General features: G+C 42.2%; 1 protein-coding gene across 7 annotated transcripts in view; it reads right to left on the bottom strand.

Moving 5' to 3' along the window:
• The window catches only part of SYNE2 (spectrin repeat containing nuclear envelope protein 2), a 187,370-nt gene that overhangs the window by 65,448 nt on the left and 106,771 nt on the right, over positions 1-15,151 (bottom strand). For 6 of the 7 annotated variants that reach the window (XR_011809434.1, XM_072038197.1, XM_038179355.2 and 3 more), the window contains exons 66-77: positions 14,709-14,828; positions 14,172-14,279; positions 10,796-11,026; positions 6,693-6,860; positions 5,550-5,675; positions 4,927-5,039; positions 4,360-4,501; positions 3,781-3,912; positions 3,056-3,208; positions 2,588-2,797; positions 1,321-1,422; positions 135-254 (exon numbers count right to left, since the gene is read on the bottom strand). Coding sequence is in view for 6 of the 7 variants with exons in the window: in XM_072038197.1 (XP_071894298.1) it covers positions 135-254; positions 1,321-1,422; positions 2,588-2,797; positions 3,056-3,208; positions 3,781-3,912; positions 4,360-4,501; positions 4,927-5,039; positions 5,550-5,675; positions 6,693-6,860; positions 10,796-11,026; positions 14,172-14,279; positions 14,709-14,828 (1,725 nt within the window). In the remaining variant the exon portion in view is untranslated. The remainder of the gene's footprint in view (positions 1-134; positions 255-1,320; positions 1,423-2,587; positions 2,798-3,055; positions 3,209-3,780; positions 3,913-4,359; positions 4,502-4,926; positions 5,040-5,549; positions 5,676-6,692; positions 6,861-10,795; positions 11,027-14,171; positions 14,280-14,708; positions 14,829-15,151) is intronic. The other variant, XM_072038195.1, reaches the window with a different exon arrangement.

The following is a 15,151-nucleotide window of genomic DNA, read 5'->3' as shown; positions in this document are numbered from 1 at the left end:
ACAGAAATGAATCTTACAAACCAAACCACTCATTCCCAGAATGCAAAATAACTATCATTTTTTTGATGCTAAAAATACCTTGCACAGAAAGATCAAACCTTGCTGAATAAGTGGAAACCATACTGTGTTTTTACCTCTAATTTATAAACTTCCTGGATTAAGGTGATAGGTAACTGAAATCTTTCCCCATAGCCTCTCAGTTTTGCTACTTGGTTCTCAAAGTTTTGCAGCTCCAAAGCACAGACATCTGTTTTCTGAAATTAAAGACAACAGGAGGTATTAGAAAGAGTTGTGTTCTAGACTTTACATTTTCACTAGCTGTGCAGAAGATCCAGGGGCTGGACCTCTGCTGTATGACCACTTCATAAATTGACAATGACATACCATAATCTAACAAGTTTATGAGCTAAATAGACAAGACTGCTCATGACACAGCTCATTGGGTTTACATGACACAACCAGGAAGAGAATTCAGGTCTTGTGTCTCAGTACATGCATTGTACATGCGTTACAGCAGCTATTAAAAGGAATCATGGCCTCAGAAAATACTGGTTTTTTGCATGAATTGGAAAGATTCAGTAAGAGATGGACTGGCACAAGTTCTGTCTGAATGAAGGGAAGTTACGTACTGATGACATTCCTTTTACAAGAGTGGTTATTTCACAAGATATACCTAAAGCAACAGCTCCTACATGGGGCTTCAGAAGTTCTGGGAATAGCTTTCAGCCTGGCAGAAAATCGTTTCTGTAAACATGGTTATGAGCCTGTAACAAAAATGTTTTGGGAACCCCTCTTTTACCAGCAAGTAAATAGACGGCTCATGACCATTCTGGGAAAGATATGCAGTCTGCTCATTTTAAATTCTCTGCTAGTCCCTAAAAATTTTGCATAAAACCTTAACTGGTCAAATGCTACACTAAGATAAAGTGCTCGTAACTGCTGAATGAGTGGATATAAATATTGCAGTCCTATTCCCATGATGAAAAGCTATATAGTTTTTCAAAAAAAAAAGGCATAACATGTTAAATGCTGCATTTTAAGTAACTTTTTCTCTTTCCTGCTATGGTGTGGGGTTTATTTGCTCTGAGAGGTTGTGGAGAGACTGGTTCATCCACTCCAGCTGCTAAAAGGAGTGGAATTAGGTCTAGCTATGGACTGGGATGTAGTAAGAAGAAAGGGGTATCAAATACTGAACTCTCTCTTTTCCCCATTCTTGAAACCTAAGTGAGACTCAAACTTTAGAAAATATGAAACTTAGTAAATTGTAGAAATCTGGAAACATTAGCTAATAAGTTTTTCTTTTCCTTTGAATTAAATTACCTGAAGCTGCTCAGAAATATTATGGCCACATATTGCATTCAAACATTGTTGTAGAGTAGCTTTTTTCTCAGTTAACTGATCATAGAGTAGTCTGACTTCATTCTGCAAAAGAAACATCAGAAGTATATCACACATCAGGAGTATAGTAATGAATAGACAAAATTACACAGCAAACAAAATGGCTACCTCTTATGGCAAAAGCGATTTTGCTCTTTAAAAAACAAACCAAAAAAATACACATTAAGGTCTCAAAGCTGTAATTTGGAGAGGGAAATTCTCTGGTCTGTGAAGTATAAGAAAGGAGATTACTCTGTCACAATGATCCTCTGTGACTGTAAAGATCTGTGAAACTAACAGAGAAACAAATTCTTCTCTTCTGAAAATGAGAAAATAAGCCCATTACTGCCAACTGATGGAACTCAATGGATTCTACATCACAAGACCAGCCCTGCTCCTGTTTGGAGACAACATCCCAGTGCTCTTCAAAGGACTTATTTTATTATTCAACAGCACAGAGGTGGCCTGACTTGCAGATGATGAGCACACTGGAGTTCTGATGAACAGTGGAAACTGTATTTCAAAGACTAGGTTATTCTTCCCTTTCTTCAGAAAGAATACTTGATCTGACTATTTTTCAGCAATAGCTAGAAGATTTAGTCTATCACAAGAATCTATAGAAAACTTTTTCATTATCTGCTTTCCTGAAGAACAACAACAGAAATGCAACTTTACAAAACCATGGCTACTGTTACTGTGGCACAAAATCCCAAGGAACAGTAAATACCAAGGGTTAAATCAACCTCCAATGCATAGCCATAAGCAGCTCAGTGCCAGACATTACACCAAAAGGGAAGAAGCCTGTCCCTCATAACAAATATTCTGTGAACAACAAACAGAGTTTATGGCACCATACTAACCCTGATCAGTCCTGAGTCCACAAAGTAGCAGAAAGAATATACAAACCCCTCCCTGGCCTAATTCTTTCCCACAGAAACTTGCTTTACCCTGTACATTAGCATACATAGGAACCCAAGTTACTTCTACCTTCTCTGCATGCAAATTTTCTACTGTGAACAAGGCCTCTAAGGCAGTCAGCACTGTAAACAGCAAAATGAATTTGCTTCTTAAGAGACCAAGACAAGTTTGTTTAGTACCAAAAAAAAAAAAAAAAGAGCATTATAGATGGCTCATTTGTAACTCAAATGCATTAACACTGACACGTCTAACAGGTGCTGTGAAACAAGATGTGCATTTGGCAGTGGAGTACCTGATAATTGCTATTGTGATCCAGCCCAGCTTTCATTGAATTGCTCCTTGAAGCAGTGGCAGCTTGAGTTTGTTCCAGCCGCGCCTGCAAGTTGCTAAAGCACTCACAGAACACATCTGTGCTCCCACCAGCGCAGGTAATAGACTTTAAAAGATCGTCCTTTTTATCACTCAAATCAGCGTGAAGTTTTTGCAGCTCGATAGAAAGAGTCTAAAGGGTTGGAATAAAGATAACATGAGTGAAAATGGTATCTGTCCAAGGAGTCTTGTCTGTAAAATGCATTGGGACTCAAGCTGCTAATTGTTGTTAAAAGGCAACAGGCCCAAATCTGTGCACCAGAGAGCCCAGTTGTGTTAGTCCTGAGTAATACCAGTAAAACAGAGAGGAAACATCAGGCCATATATATATATATATTGTAACAGAAATCCATTGGGGTTCTTCCTTGTCCAGATGCTCTATGGAAGTTACCTCATAAAGAACCTGCTGCACGGCTGCCTCTTCAGTGGAGAGGACTGAGGTGTTTAACATCTCCTCCATATTATTCAAACACCGGCTGATCGCCAGAAGCAGCTCAAACAATTTCCTGTCCAAATTGGAAGAGACTTCCTCTGCCACATTATCCTGTGTAAAGGCAAGTCAGAAGTTTTCAGTGCTTTCACTCAAGGCACACCTAAGATTTGTTCACTTGTATAAAGTTAGAGGTTTAGTCAGCTAATAATAATAAAATGGAATTCATGAAATACTGAGGGACAGTCTTGGATGAGACAGTTGAATATATGCAATACTCAGAGCTGCCAAGGCCAAAGCTGAGAGTGACCCTCTGTGTATCAGGAGTGGTTACAGTTTTACAGAACTCAGGAACAGGCACAATGCAATCTGCATTGTCAGTTCCAATACTGCAGATTTACTGAAATCAATTCATGGGGTCCTCACTTAACACAGTTTGAGGAATAATCATTACCCAAACTAGCATGTCTTTGCGTTCAGGTAGCAGAAGTATCATAGCTGAAACTTGAAATGTTTCCTCTCAAAATGCTACCCTGATTGCACATAATACCCCATAACTGATGCAAAAGCTATACTATTATATACTACTACTATGCTCCATTTGCAATGATGCTTGTCTTTATTTCTCAGTGTCTTGTGTCTAGAACCCCTGTGTTTTTTGCAATACTAGAACATGCCACGATTACCTGTGCGTGCACCACATTTGCTTCTTGGCTTAGATCTCCCAGCTGGACAGTGTAAGTTTTCAGTTCTTCAACAGTTGGGGTTCCTGCACTAGCAAACATGCCTCGGGGCAGCATGTTCAGTTTCGTTGTAATCTAACAGTGGGAAAAAGAACAATGCAATTAAGTGAACGTCTCATTGTTTTGACCAAAATGTTCTCATTTGCAAGAACTGGGACGTAATGCACATTCACAAAAATCAGCTGGGAGCTTGCTGGCTAACTCTCCTAGTTCCCTTGAAAGAATCAAGCAGATAACATCAGGTCTGAATGTTAACTACAACAATTCACCTACATGCTCCCACACTATACTTAATAGTCACAGCTCCAGAGTCATTATCTACCTCAAAGTAAAATTAAAAGACAACAATGAAAATAGTATGCATTAACAATTTCCTCTGGAGAGCACTTGCACAGATTTCAATTATCTGATGAAGAAAGGACATGATATGATGATGCAAGAAGATACCCTGATTGCTATCTTCAACACAACCAACCGCCTGCAAAAAGAGTGTTAAGAGTGTTTTACTGAAGTTAAACAGACCTGAGGTTCTACAAGCTGGTAGAGAGGAGATTTCATCTTTGATGACAGCTCTTGTTGTAAATATTGCCATTTATTACCCGTTTGGTCCTTTGGAGATAAGGTGGGATCAGCCTGCTTGCTTTTTAGATCAGATTCTCCATTGCTGCATTCAGAAAACATTATTAGAATGGCAAATACTGAAGTAGAATAAACAAAACTAGATTTGTAAGACTTCTTGTATAAAAGTAGTTTCTATTGCATATGCCCCCAAAACAGAGTGCAGCCAAGTGCATGGCTGAGAACAGAGATACCCAGCTTGCCTCTGGTTGGGAATGCTTCAGTTTAAGTTCTGCCTGATACCAAGACTGACTGAACACTGAAGTCAGCCCAATATCAAGGAGGCTGTCACATAAATGAGACTCCATTTCTCTAGACTGGTAATTGCAGAAATCTCCCGGATCCTGCAAATTTTTTTTATCTAAAGGCGAATGTCCCTTCAAAGAACCAAAGGTGCCCCACTGAAAAGTCTCAGCTGGTTCGGACAGTTTTACATAACTGAATTTGGGGAGTGATTTTGTTATTTTGTACCTTGGTTCTAATTTCTGAGTCATGCTGTCCTCAAACTGTAGCTGCATTTTTTCCACACATGATTCAATGAAGTCAATAAGGCTTTTCTGCTCAGCTGCTTTTACTTTCAGATCCTGTGAACAGAGAACAGAATGAACAGTAAAATCAATTGTGTGCACTGTATTACCCTGAAATGATGACTGTGCTTTTCCAATCACATTTTACATAAATTCATTTAGCAAAGAAAATAAGAATATGTCTATCAGAATAGCAAGCAGGTTATGTGTAAATGTGATGTTACCAAACAAACAGTTTTCTAAAAATGTATAGTTTTACAGAATATATTACAGCCTGAGATGAAGTTTCAGAACCAAAACCCCTCAGTCAGAAAGAAATTATGCAAGGGTACCATCCAGCTTTTTAACATTAACAGATATTTTGGACAAAAAAAATCTGTGATTTCAGGGATTGGGGGCCTTTCTCCGTTCTCACAAACTCTCCTAATACTAGAGGAGAGGGGTGTCTGTGACCTGCCCTTGGAAGATTTGATCCTACATTGACAATTGAAGCAAGTAATACATGTAACTTTCCCCTAAAGCCACAGCAGATGTAGAGCAACCTGACTATTGGCCAGACAGAATTACCTGTGGGTACTGGAAACCATTGTGCTGGAGGAATGGCTGTTCAGCAAGGGCAAGCTGGGGCACGCTGGAACCATTTGAATGCAGGACCTTAATGGACTCTGGATCAATCCTCTCCCTGTTTTGAATCTGTAAAGAGAGAGCCATTCTGGGAAGGCTTCCAGACTTGAGAGTGCAGAACCCGCAGGTGCAGTCTGGAGGAGTGGCCTGGACCACTTGTACACAGAATCTACAGTGCAAATACGGTTGCTACTCTTGCAAAACATTCTGTACAGTTCCATTTATTGAAAGTTTGCTATGTTCTAACCTGCTGCAGAAATCCTAATATTTCCCTTCCTGACAGTTACAAGGCTTTGTTTTGTTTCTCCTGTTGGCAGATTAATTGATGCTAACTCTCCATTCTCATTGTACGACCAAATTATAGGGATGTGCAATTTATGCACCTCGATTTTCTACCTGTCTGTTTTCATGGAGATATTTCAACATGAGCCTTTACCGGTGCTAACTCACTCATGGGCCCTGTCAGCTCCCTTTTAGATTGTTGTCTTCCAGCACTCCACAAGAGTGTGCAAATTAGCTCTAGAGCTGGGATTTACTGTCTCATTCATTACGAAACTCAGCAAAGAGGTCAAGCACAGAAGGGGTTCACAGGAAAACCTGTTTTGCCACCATTGCAGGAATCCTGTCCAGATCTATCTGGGGGACTATAGCACTGGAAAGCTGGCTGAGTTGATGCCTGTGCCACTTACTTGTTCTTCAGAGAGTTAGTTACTACGTTAAGGCCTCAGCTGTGATACTGTTACAAACAAACATCATGGCATTTCAAAGGCATTACAAAAAAATAAAGAACAAAAAAACTACAAACTTTTTATCCTTTTCCTATGTTCCTCACAAAATCTCAACCAACTGAGCACTTAAAGAAGAAAAGACATTGCTCAAAGACTCGCTACAAATCCCACTACCTACTGCAAACTACAAATAATTATACAGCAGTGCAAACTGGAATAATAGCAAGTCTGACATTTCTGATTGACTCTTCTCCTTTCCTTGCTTCATGTGGTGAGCTCTAACTCTTCTTCTGTTACTACAGCACATTAAAGCACCATGACTCTTATTCTTGCTCTGCATAGCATTCATCTGCTTTACCTGCTCTTCATTGTATTTGTCTTGAAGCATCATCTGGACCTTTTCCAAATTGCACTTCACTTCCTTCAGCTTCAGAGAAAGAGCCTCCGTCTCTTGTTGGTGACCTGCACTGTTTCCACAATCTTCCAGTAAAGAAAGGACCTTTTGTTCAATCTCTGATAACATCACCTAGAAGAGACAGGAGTCAATTATTCATTCTTAAAAGTACAACACTCCTTTCCTGATAATGTTCTGAAATCAGTGCTTACATTTACCCTGTCTGAAATGAATAGAAGCATACAGGTAGAAATAGAAAAAGCTGCACCCCCCTATTTTTTTTCTATATGGTCTCTATTTATTTTGAACGATTAAATACATTTTATACAATGTTAAAGACAAAACTGTTTCAAACAACAGTCTCTGCTGGAAGTTATATCATCTCAGACACTAAGGAATCAAAAAGGAAAGCAGAAATGACAGACTACATTTGGATGAACCTAGACAACACACACAAATGGTGAAGGAGATAGTGCACAGACTGATCACATCACCCTTTGTAAGGGTCAAGTTGCATGGCTGTGAGTCTAAGGCACAACTAAAACTATGCAAAACTATGATAAATGAGGAAGAAATCCTTGAGCTATTGTTCACAGTGGGGTCACAGTTTTAATTTAGTCTAATCCCATCAACCAGAAGCAAGGCGGCAGTTCTCAAATTATTAGGCAATGTTACCAGTGTATGGAAGTGTAGTCTTGCAAAGGAGAATGTCACCTGTTCTAAAAACAATTTTGGCTATTGACAGAAGGTTCACAGGTCATTAGCATGGATGGAAAAAATTCTCACTAATCTTGCTTTGATGGTTTAGGGAGTTAACTCTACCTTTCTATCCCCCTTTAAGGAGCTTGTTGCCTCCACAACAGAATGTAGTGGGTTTATGTGGCAAGGTTTTGGTAGCAGGGGGCTGCAGGGGTGGCCTCTGTGAGAAGAATCCAGAAGCTGCCCCAAGTTAGATATGGGCCAGTTTCAGCCAGCTCCAAAAAGGACCTGCTGCTGCTCAGAGCCGAGCCAATAAACAATGTTTGCACCTCTGTGAGAGCAGATTTCAGAAAGGGAAAAAAACCTGCTGTGCTACAGCAGCTGGGAGAACAAGGAGTGAGAGCCAGCCCTGCAGCCCCCAAGGTCAGTGCAGCAGGAGGGCAGGAGGTGCTCCAGGCAGGCAGCAGCAGTTCCCCTGCGGCCTGTAGAGAGGCCCCTGGTGGAGCAGGCTGTCCCCCTGCATCCATGGGTCCCACACGGAGCAGATCTCCACGCTGCAGCCCCCCGTGGGTGGAGGAGCCCCCGGTGGAGCAGGTGGATGTGGCCTGGAGGAGGCTGCAGCCCATGGAGAGCCCCCGCAGGAGCAGGCCCCGGGCCGGAGCTGCAGCCCGTGGAGAGGAGCCCACGCAGGAGCAGGCCCCGGGCCGGAGCTGCAGCCCGTGGAGAGGAGCCCACGCAGGAGCAGGGGGGCTGGGGGAAGCTGCCACCTGTGGGGGACCCGTGCTGGAGCAGTTTGCTCCTGGGAGATGGACCCCGTGGGACAGAGCTGTATGGGAGCAGTGCCTATGGGCAGCCCCCACAGGCTCAGTTCGGGAAGGACGGCATCCTGTGGGAGGAACCCTGCGCGCAGCAGGGGCAGAAAGGTACTGAGAAGTTGTGGCAGAGACGAAGCACCAGGGACTGACCACAGCCCCCATTCCCTGTTCCCCTGTGCCACTAGGGGGGAGAAGGTAGAAAAGTGTGGATGGGGAGAAGGTGTCTTTAGTACTTTTTAGTTTCTCACTGCTGTAGCTTGTTAGTAATAGGCAATAGATTACATTAATCTCCCTATGCTAAGTCTGTTTTACCCATGAAATTAGCTGGTGATTGATCTCCCTCTATCCTTATCTCAACCCTTGAGCCCTTTGCTTCATGTTTTCTCCCCCTTGAGTGAGAGAGCAGCTGTGGTGGAGCTCAGCTGCCCAGCTGGGTAAAACCACCACACAGAATCAACAAAATGTGACGTCCATGTCTCAGCTGTATGAATGTATAACCTGTTAACTTAGCTTAAGACTTCAAGTACTTCTGTGACCATTTTATCTGAAATGCCACCGGGCTTTCAGTGAAGCAACTAAAAGGAGGGACATGCATTCCCTACTGCCAAATCAAGCTGAGGACTGTAGTCACCAGCACAGCAGGGACACAGTGGGTACTTCTTTACCTACTTCAACATGATTTCTTTCAGCTTCCCAGACAATATCTCAAGACACTCCGTGCTTTAAGATTTAGCCTGTTTCCAAGGCTGATACTAATACACATCCCAAATGCCATAGCCAGCAGACAAACAATGTGCAGAGAAGACAACTTTTTCCTTAGAATTTATCACCATGCATTTTGGATCTGATGTCATACAAATCCTCAAATAGGCTGTGCCGGAGGAGTAGGACAAATCGAGCAGGCTCTTGCGAGATAATCATAGAACTTAGGTTGGAAAAGATCGTCAAGATTAAGTCTAACTATCAACCTGACCTACTGTGCCTCATCAACAAATTGGGTACCTTAGTGCCATGTCCACACATCTCTTAAATTCCTCCAATTATGGGGACTCCACCACTTCCCTGAGCTGCCCATTCCAATGCTTGACTACCCACTTTGTGAAGAAATTCTTTGTAACATCTCATCTAAATTACCAAAGCATAGTAACATTACCATGTGTCAGCCAGACCACTGTAAAAAGTTGGAATCTGGCTGTTGATTCACCCTGCTGTGAATCAGATTGAATCTCTGCATTACTTTAAACTCATGTTTTGAAGGTTGAATGAGGAGACAGGTACTGTGACTCAACTGCACCAAATTAACTGATTTACACCATATGTTTATATCTACAGATTGCTCCTCTTTTGTGCAATGGGCATTTTTCTCTGTAGATCTTGACTAGGTTAGAAAAACATTTTTCCTCCTTTCTCCCTCTACAAGTTCACAGCCAAACTGTTAAAACCCAGTAGGAATTCAGCAGGGCCTACCATTGCCTGAGGCACGCTTGTTTTTACTGGTTGCAACTGCCATATCAAAACCTACACTGACATGAACCTTGAACGGGATCAAGATACAGCCAGCTACTTAGTGTACTCAGCATCCTAATTCCCAGAGTTCAGCAGCCAAGCACCTGGCTGCCTAAACCCAGAGGCATTTCTTGGCATGGACTCATTCCCCATTAAAACAAACAAACAAAAATACATCTGAAAACATCTTCTAGTAATTTAAAATTTGGTACAGGCTCCTTTACAGAGAGTGAATCTGGTTGCTTTAGGCAGGCTCAGTTCTTGAAGCATCCTGGCACCAGAGGGAAATCCAAATTGGCGTGCACAATTTCTTTTAATCTGCATGCCAGAGAAAAACAGCTGTGCCAGGACTCCCACCCACTCCAGCCCCTCATGCCAGCTCTGTTTTGCTCCATCCGTTTCTACCAACAGGTAACTCCACTCCTTTCCTTCTGCAGCTACCTGGGGCAAGAGGCTGTCATAGACCAGGGGCACTTCCACATACCTGTTGTACTTCCACATACCACTGCCACACGGAGTGGGCAAGGGAAAAATCTCTACCTTTCCCCCTACACTGGTAGCTTTGGGGGCCTAAAGTGTAAAATAAGAACTTAACAGTTCAGAAGTTACTTTACATTGGTCTTTAAATCATTCGAACAAAAATCAAAAGTAAAAATGTCGAAACAAAACAAAACCTTTTACTCTAGCTGATTAATCATGATAGAGGCCAATGAAAACATAACTTTTGATCGAAGATTCAAACTGTTCTGAGTCATATTTCCAAAAATAAACTAAATAAAAACAAAGCTTTAAAAACACTTGGAGCTCTACCTACATGCCCAAGATACATAGATCCCACTGTGTACAACCCTAAAAACAGGTATTTAAACTAAGCTGTTGGAAAGCTGCACCTGAAACTGAAGCCAAGCAGTTACCTATCTTGTGCACAGTGTAATGAAGCCGATTAAGCAGGGAAGGAAAAGCAAACTGTAGCTTTTCTGCATTCACAAATCCCGGGGAAGGGTGACTCATTTGGATGGCAGCAGCAAACTGACGGCTCGGTCTTACCTGGCAATCACCAAGCTGCAGTTCCACCATCTGCTGCATTTTGGGGGTCTGGGGGTCTGACCCCAGGGACACCTTAGTTTTGTCTAGCCATTGTTCCAGCTCGGCAACCTGGGCCTGGCACACCTGGAGGATTGTTTCCGGCTCAGGCCTACCGCCATCCACCTCTTCCTCTGAGTCTCCTGTTTTCCCTGGAGAGCACTGGGTGGCGTTGAGGACAGGAGGCGTGTCAGTCTGAAGCAAAGCACAAGAAAAAACACAGTTATCTATCTTTTTCTTCCTTTCTTTCCCCACCCCTTACCAGTGAGAAATGTTTAACTTTCACATTCACAAAGCTCAGAACCAACTCTGTTACCGTCTTCCCGGTATTAAAAAAAAAAAAAAAAAGATAAAAGAAAAAGAAAGGGAAACTGGCAGCCAGGTGATCCTGGGATCTGGTGCAACAGGTTTCCAGGCAGCGATTTGCATTTGCCCAGGTATACCTGGGCGCACAGGAAGCGAGATGACTCACCATTAACCAGTTCTCCCCTGAGGAGAGATGTTTTTCTGAGGGAGTAAGATGTAAAAGTGCTGCAGTTTACAGCTGCAAAGCAAGCAGTTGTGCAACGCTTAGAAGTCACTTGTATGTATTTGGTTCCAACAGTCGAATGAATGTGCTTTATTTGGGCTCTAGGTCACACCGAAAAAGAAATCTGTATTTTAAGTATATGTTGTGTAATTCTGTCTTCTGATTTGCACTCCTTTAAGAAGCAGAATCGTACACTCCCATAGTAAGTCTAAAGTGCTTGCAGATATCAGCAGTTGCTTAGAAGGTTATACAGGTCTGTATATACCTCAACACATGCAAGTACTTAATAAGTCAGTGGAGAACAGCGCCTCTGCTACAAAACCTGTAACACTCCCAAGGCTCTAGAGCATACACACAAGCAAATGAGATGGCCGGTAGTAGTGCATAACCTTCATGTTAAAATGAGATTCGACAGAAAATCAGAGAGCCAACATGAATGTTTCAGCTATCAGTGCCTTACTTTAATCATTGCTTTTCTTATTTACCTCCCATATATCTCGTGACAGTGCCATTAAGCATAGTAAATCTGAGTGCACAGATCATGGAAACGGCCTAGGTATGTCTGTTGAGGAATATGTGTTTGAAGGTATAAAAAGAAGTACCAGTTTACTTCAACCTCCATCTGAAATTTCTGACTAGTTCTAAGCCTGTTTGTTTTAGATCGTCAATATTTTGCCAGTTAGGGCAGAATATTTTGTTTGTTTTATTTCAACGAGACATGCAAAACATGTTGGTTCACTAAAGTAAATGTGTTTTGATAATGCCAAAAAAATAATCAAACTTTAAACATTTGTAATACTGTGCATGACATACACATGTACATAAGCATTTAGTTTTCACTTACGGTGTGCTCTGCCCCTCCCCAGGCAGACACTGTTACTGCAGTAAACTTTATCCCCTTCCTTTACAAAAATAGAGACTCAGATATACAGTCAAATCAGTTGAATAAAAAATCAGGTGTAACTACATTCAGCTTCATGCACACATCATACGTTCATGTTCCAAGAGGGAGACCACAGAGGACATGCAGTGGACAGTCACCAAAGCTCAGCTGACGCACAGTAATTCAAACATGTTTCTGAATCCTAGATTATGTTTTAGGCTGCTCAAACTGAATTTGCATAGGAGGGACAACATGCCAGGAGGGGGGAAATGGTATTGTTTAGCAATCACTAGGATAGCGGGAATTATTTAATTTTAGTGTGCACTTAAGCTCTAAACAGAGAACAGAAGTATAACCGTCTCCATGTATCTCTGCACTTAACCACATCTCTAGGGAAAACAAATGAATTTAGCATTTATAAAAGTAAATGTCTTCCTGTCTCTAAGTAGTAATTGATCACATAAATAAATCGTCTAACAGCAACAAAAAAAATCACTCCCTGTAGGGAGCTGTACAGCATATGGAAATAGCACAGTGTACCAACACATGGGTATGGTAAAGATGTTGCAGGCAAAAATGCTGTCAGCCATGGTTTGAGGAAGGGAGCCCTTCTCTGCAGTCTCTACAGAAGCAGAGGACTCTGTCTCACTGCCTGACAGCACTCTCTCCACAGACCACAGAGCAGCCATGTCAATCTCAAGACACTGCTCTGCTCAGCTTTTGTATTACTGGGTTCCACAGATTGTGGGTGTCCCTGAAGACAAGAGGCTGACAAAATACAGTTGTGGCACACGGAGGTACCAGTAGGGCGTATGTTGTCTTGTAAGATGCCTGGATACCCAAAAAGTTCACCTGAAGATTTAAGTCTCTTGAATACAGGTGTCTGAATTCCCATTGCACTCAGCTGAGATTTACTCAGTGCGGCTCAGCCGAACACGAAGGAGCAGTGAGAGCTCAGCTGGACCACTTTCTGTGCTTGAGGACTGCAGTGACTACATCTCCTTTGTCTGCAAAGGGAGCTTAAAGATGTCCTGCACATGGAAAGACCAACACCACTGTCACACAGCAGAGAGGAAGGACACAGAGACACCATGTGTGCAGGTACATCATATGTAATCCACTTGCTCACATGAGGCAGAATGCTATTGCTTATAATATGAATACAGAATTAATACCAACACCCAGCTTCTGACTGCTATTAATAGTTAGCTATGTTCCATTGCAGAAATGTGAAATGTTTTAACAAAGCACATCTCAGATTCTCCCCCCATCTCTTTTTCTTCCTTTACCATAAAGGATAAGTTTGATGGAAGCAATTAAGGAACAACGGGAGACAAAATAACCTGGGAGCCTGGTCCTGCCTCATAAAATGATGAATTCTAGCTTGTTCCATGCTCTACACCCAGCTAGAGCTGAGGCTGCTCTGCTACCAGTCTGCTGCTCCTGGCCTTGCTGGACTATTCAAGACTGTCCCCATATGTTCTTTTGCATATAACTAATAGGCTGCTGCCCATGAATCCTGAAGCTAGTGCTTGCATTCCACAAAGCAACAACATATGGAGTCTCATTCTCATTAATTTCTCCTTTATCTAACACTTAAAAATCCCATAGTTGATCCAGATCTTTATCATTTAAACCCTTCCATTCATGGCTGTATGAATGCCAGCATCTTTACTCCTGAAAATACTCCATCTTGTTCCCCAGTAAACTTCGTTTTCAAGGAGCAAATCAAAATGTATTATTCATTTTCATCCTAAGCAGCAATATAGAGGCCCATAAAGGGTTGTAGGCATCTTACCATATCAATAATCCTGCCACAAACTCCAGTAGCATTATCATACCCAAACAGGGCCTCTGCCCAGTAGCTGGGTTATGCAGTGAGCCCCGAAGGTCACCTCGTTCAGCCTACTTCAGGCCTTCAAACTCACCGTGGCTTGATTTTCTTCTCCTGTGCCAGGGTCTTCAGTGTTCTGCAGAGTTTGCACAGACGTTTCCTCGCCATGTTTATTGCACAATCCCATTAGTTCAGCAGCATCCTGTACAGTCAGAGGCAACAGTGGAAATGTTTTTATCATGATTGCCTTGTTGTGCTAGAGAATCCTCAAAGGGCAGCAGCCATGCCATTCAACCTTTTCATGTACAAAGGGAACCTCTTCCACAAATCATGCCCCAACAAAATGCACATTTGATTGCCTTTCCAGGAGTTAGTGAAATGAATTGCTGCTAACAAATGTGCCTCTCTATCTTTGGTGTTTTTGTCAGGTTTCAAGAAATTCTTATGTGCAATAGGAAAGAACACTTAAGGCAAAATTTGGTTTGCTGCAGAAGAGGGAGTTATCTCAGTAAGGCTGTCATCCTGAAATTCTACAGTCTCTTACTTCAAAGACTTCAACACCTAGGACTTGTGCAGATCCTTTCCATAAAGATTAGTTCCTGCCCTGTGGAGATAAACCTGAGTGCATTACCTGTGAAACACCATCTGACAAGGTACCAGAAGACCAGGAGTTTGTGCTGTCTTCCTTATGCTTTTCACCATCTTTTTCTGAAGGCCAACAGCTCTTATCTGTCTCTGTGGCTGTACTTCCCTTTGAAAGCAGCAAGAGCTCAGCATTAGCTTGTGAAAAGGAAGCTCATATGTTTCTTCAGGCAATGTAAGGTACTGCAAATCTTTACTGACACTTGGCTCTATTTCTGCTTTGTTTATCTATCTTGTGTCTCCCAAATCCCACCTCTGCCTTGCTCTGAAGCTTTGCTTGAAGATGAATGGCAGCTGGGTGACACTGATAGATTTCTCCAGAGACCTTAAAAGGATTCTCATTTTTTTCATGCTATTCCAAAGCAAACAAACAAACAAAACACCTCACCAGCAAATCAATCTTTCTCCTGTCCTGTCCCCTAAAAACAAAAC

This window comes from Anas platyrhynchos, chromosome 5 (assembly GCF_047663525.1).
Source record: "Anas platyrhynchos isolate ZD024472 breed Pekin duck chromosome 5, IASCAAS_PekinDuck_T2T, whole genome shotgun sequence".
Lineage (NCBI taxonomy): Eukaryota > Metazoa > Chordata > Aves > Anseriformes > Anatidae > Anas > Anas platyrhynchos.
This window is presented reverse-complemented; position numbering and strand designations above follow the sequence as displayed.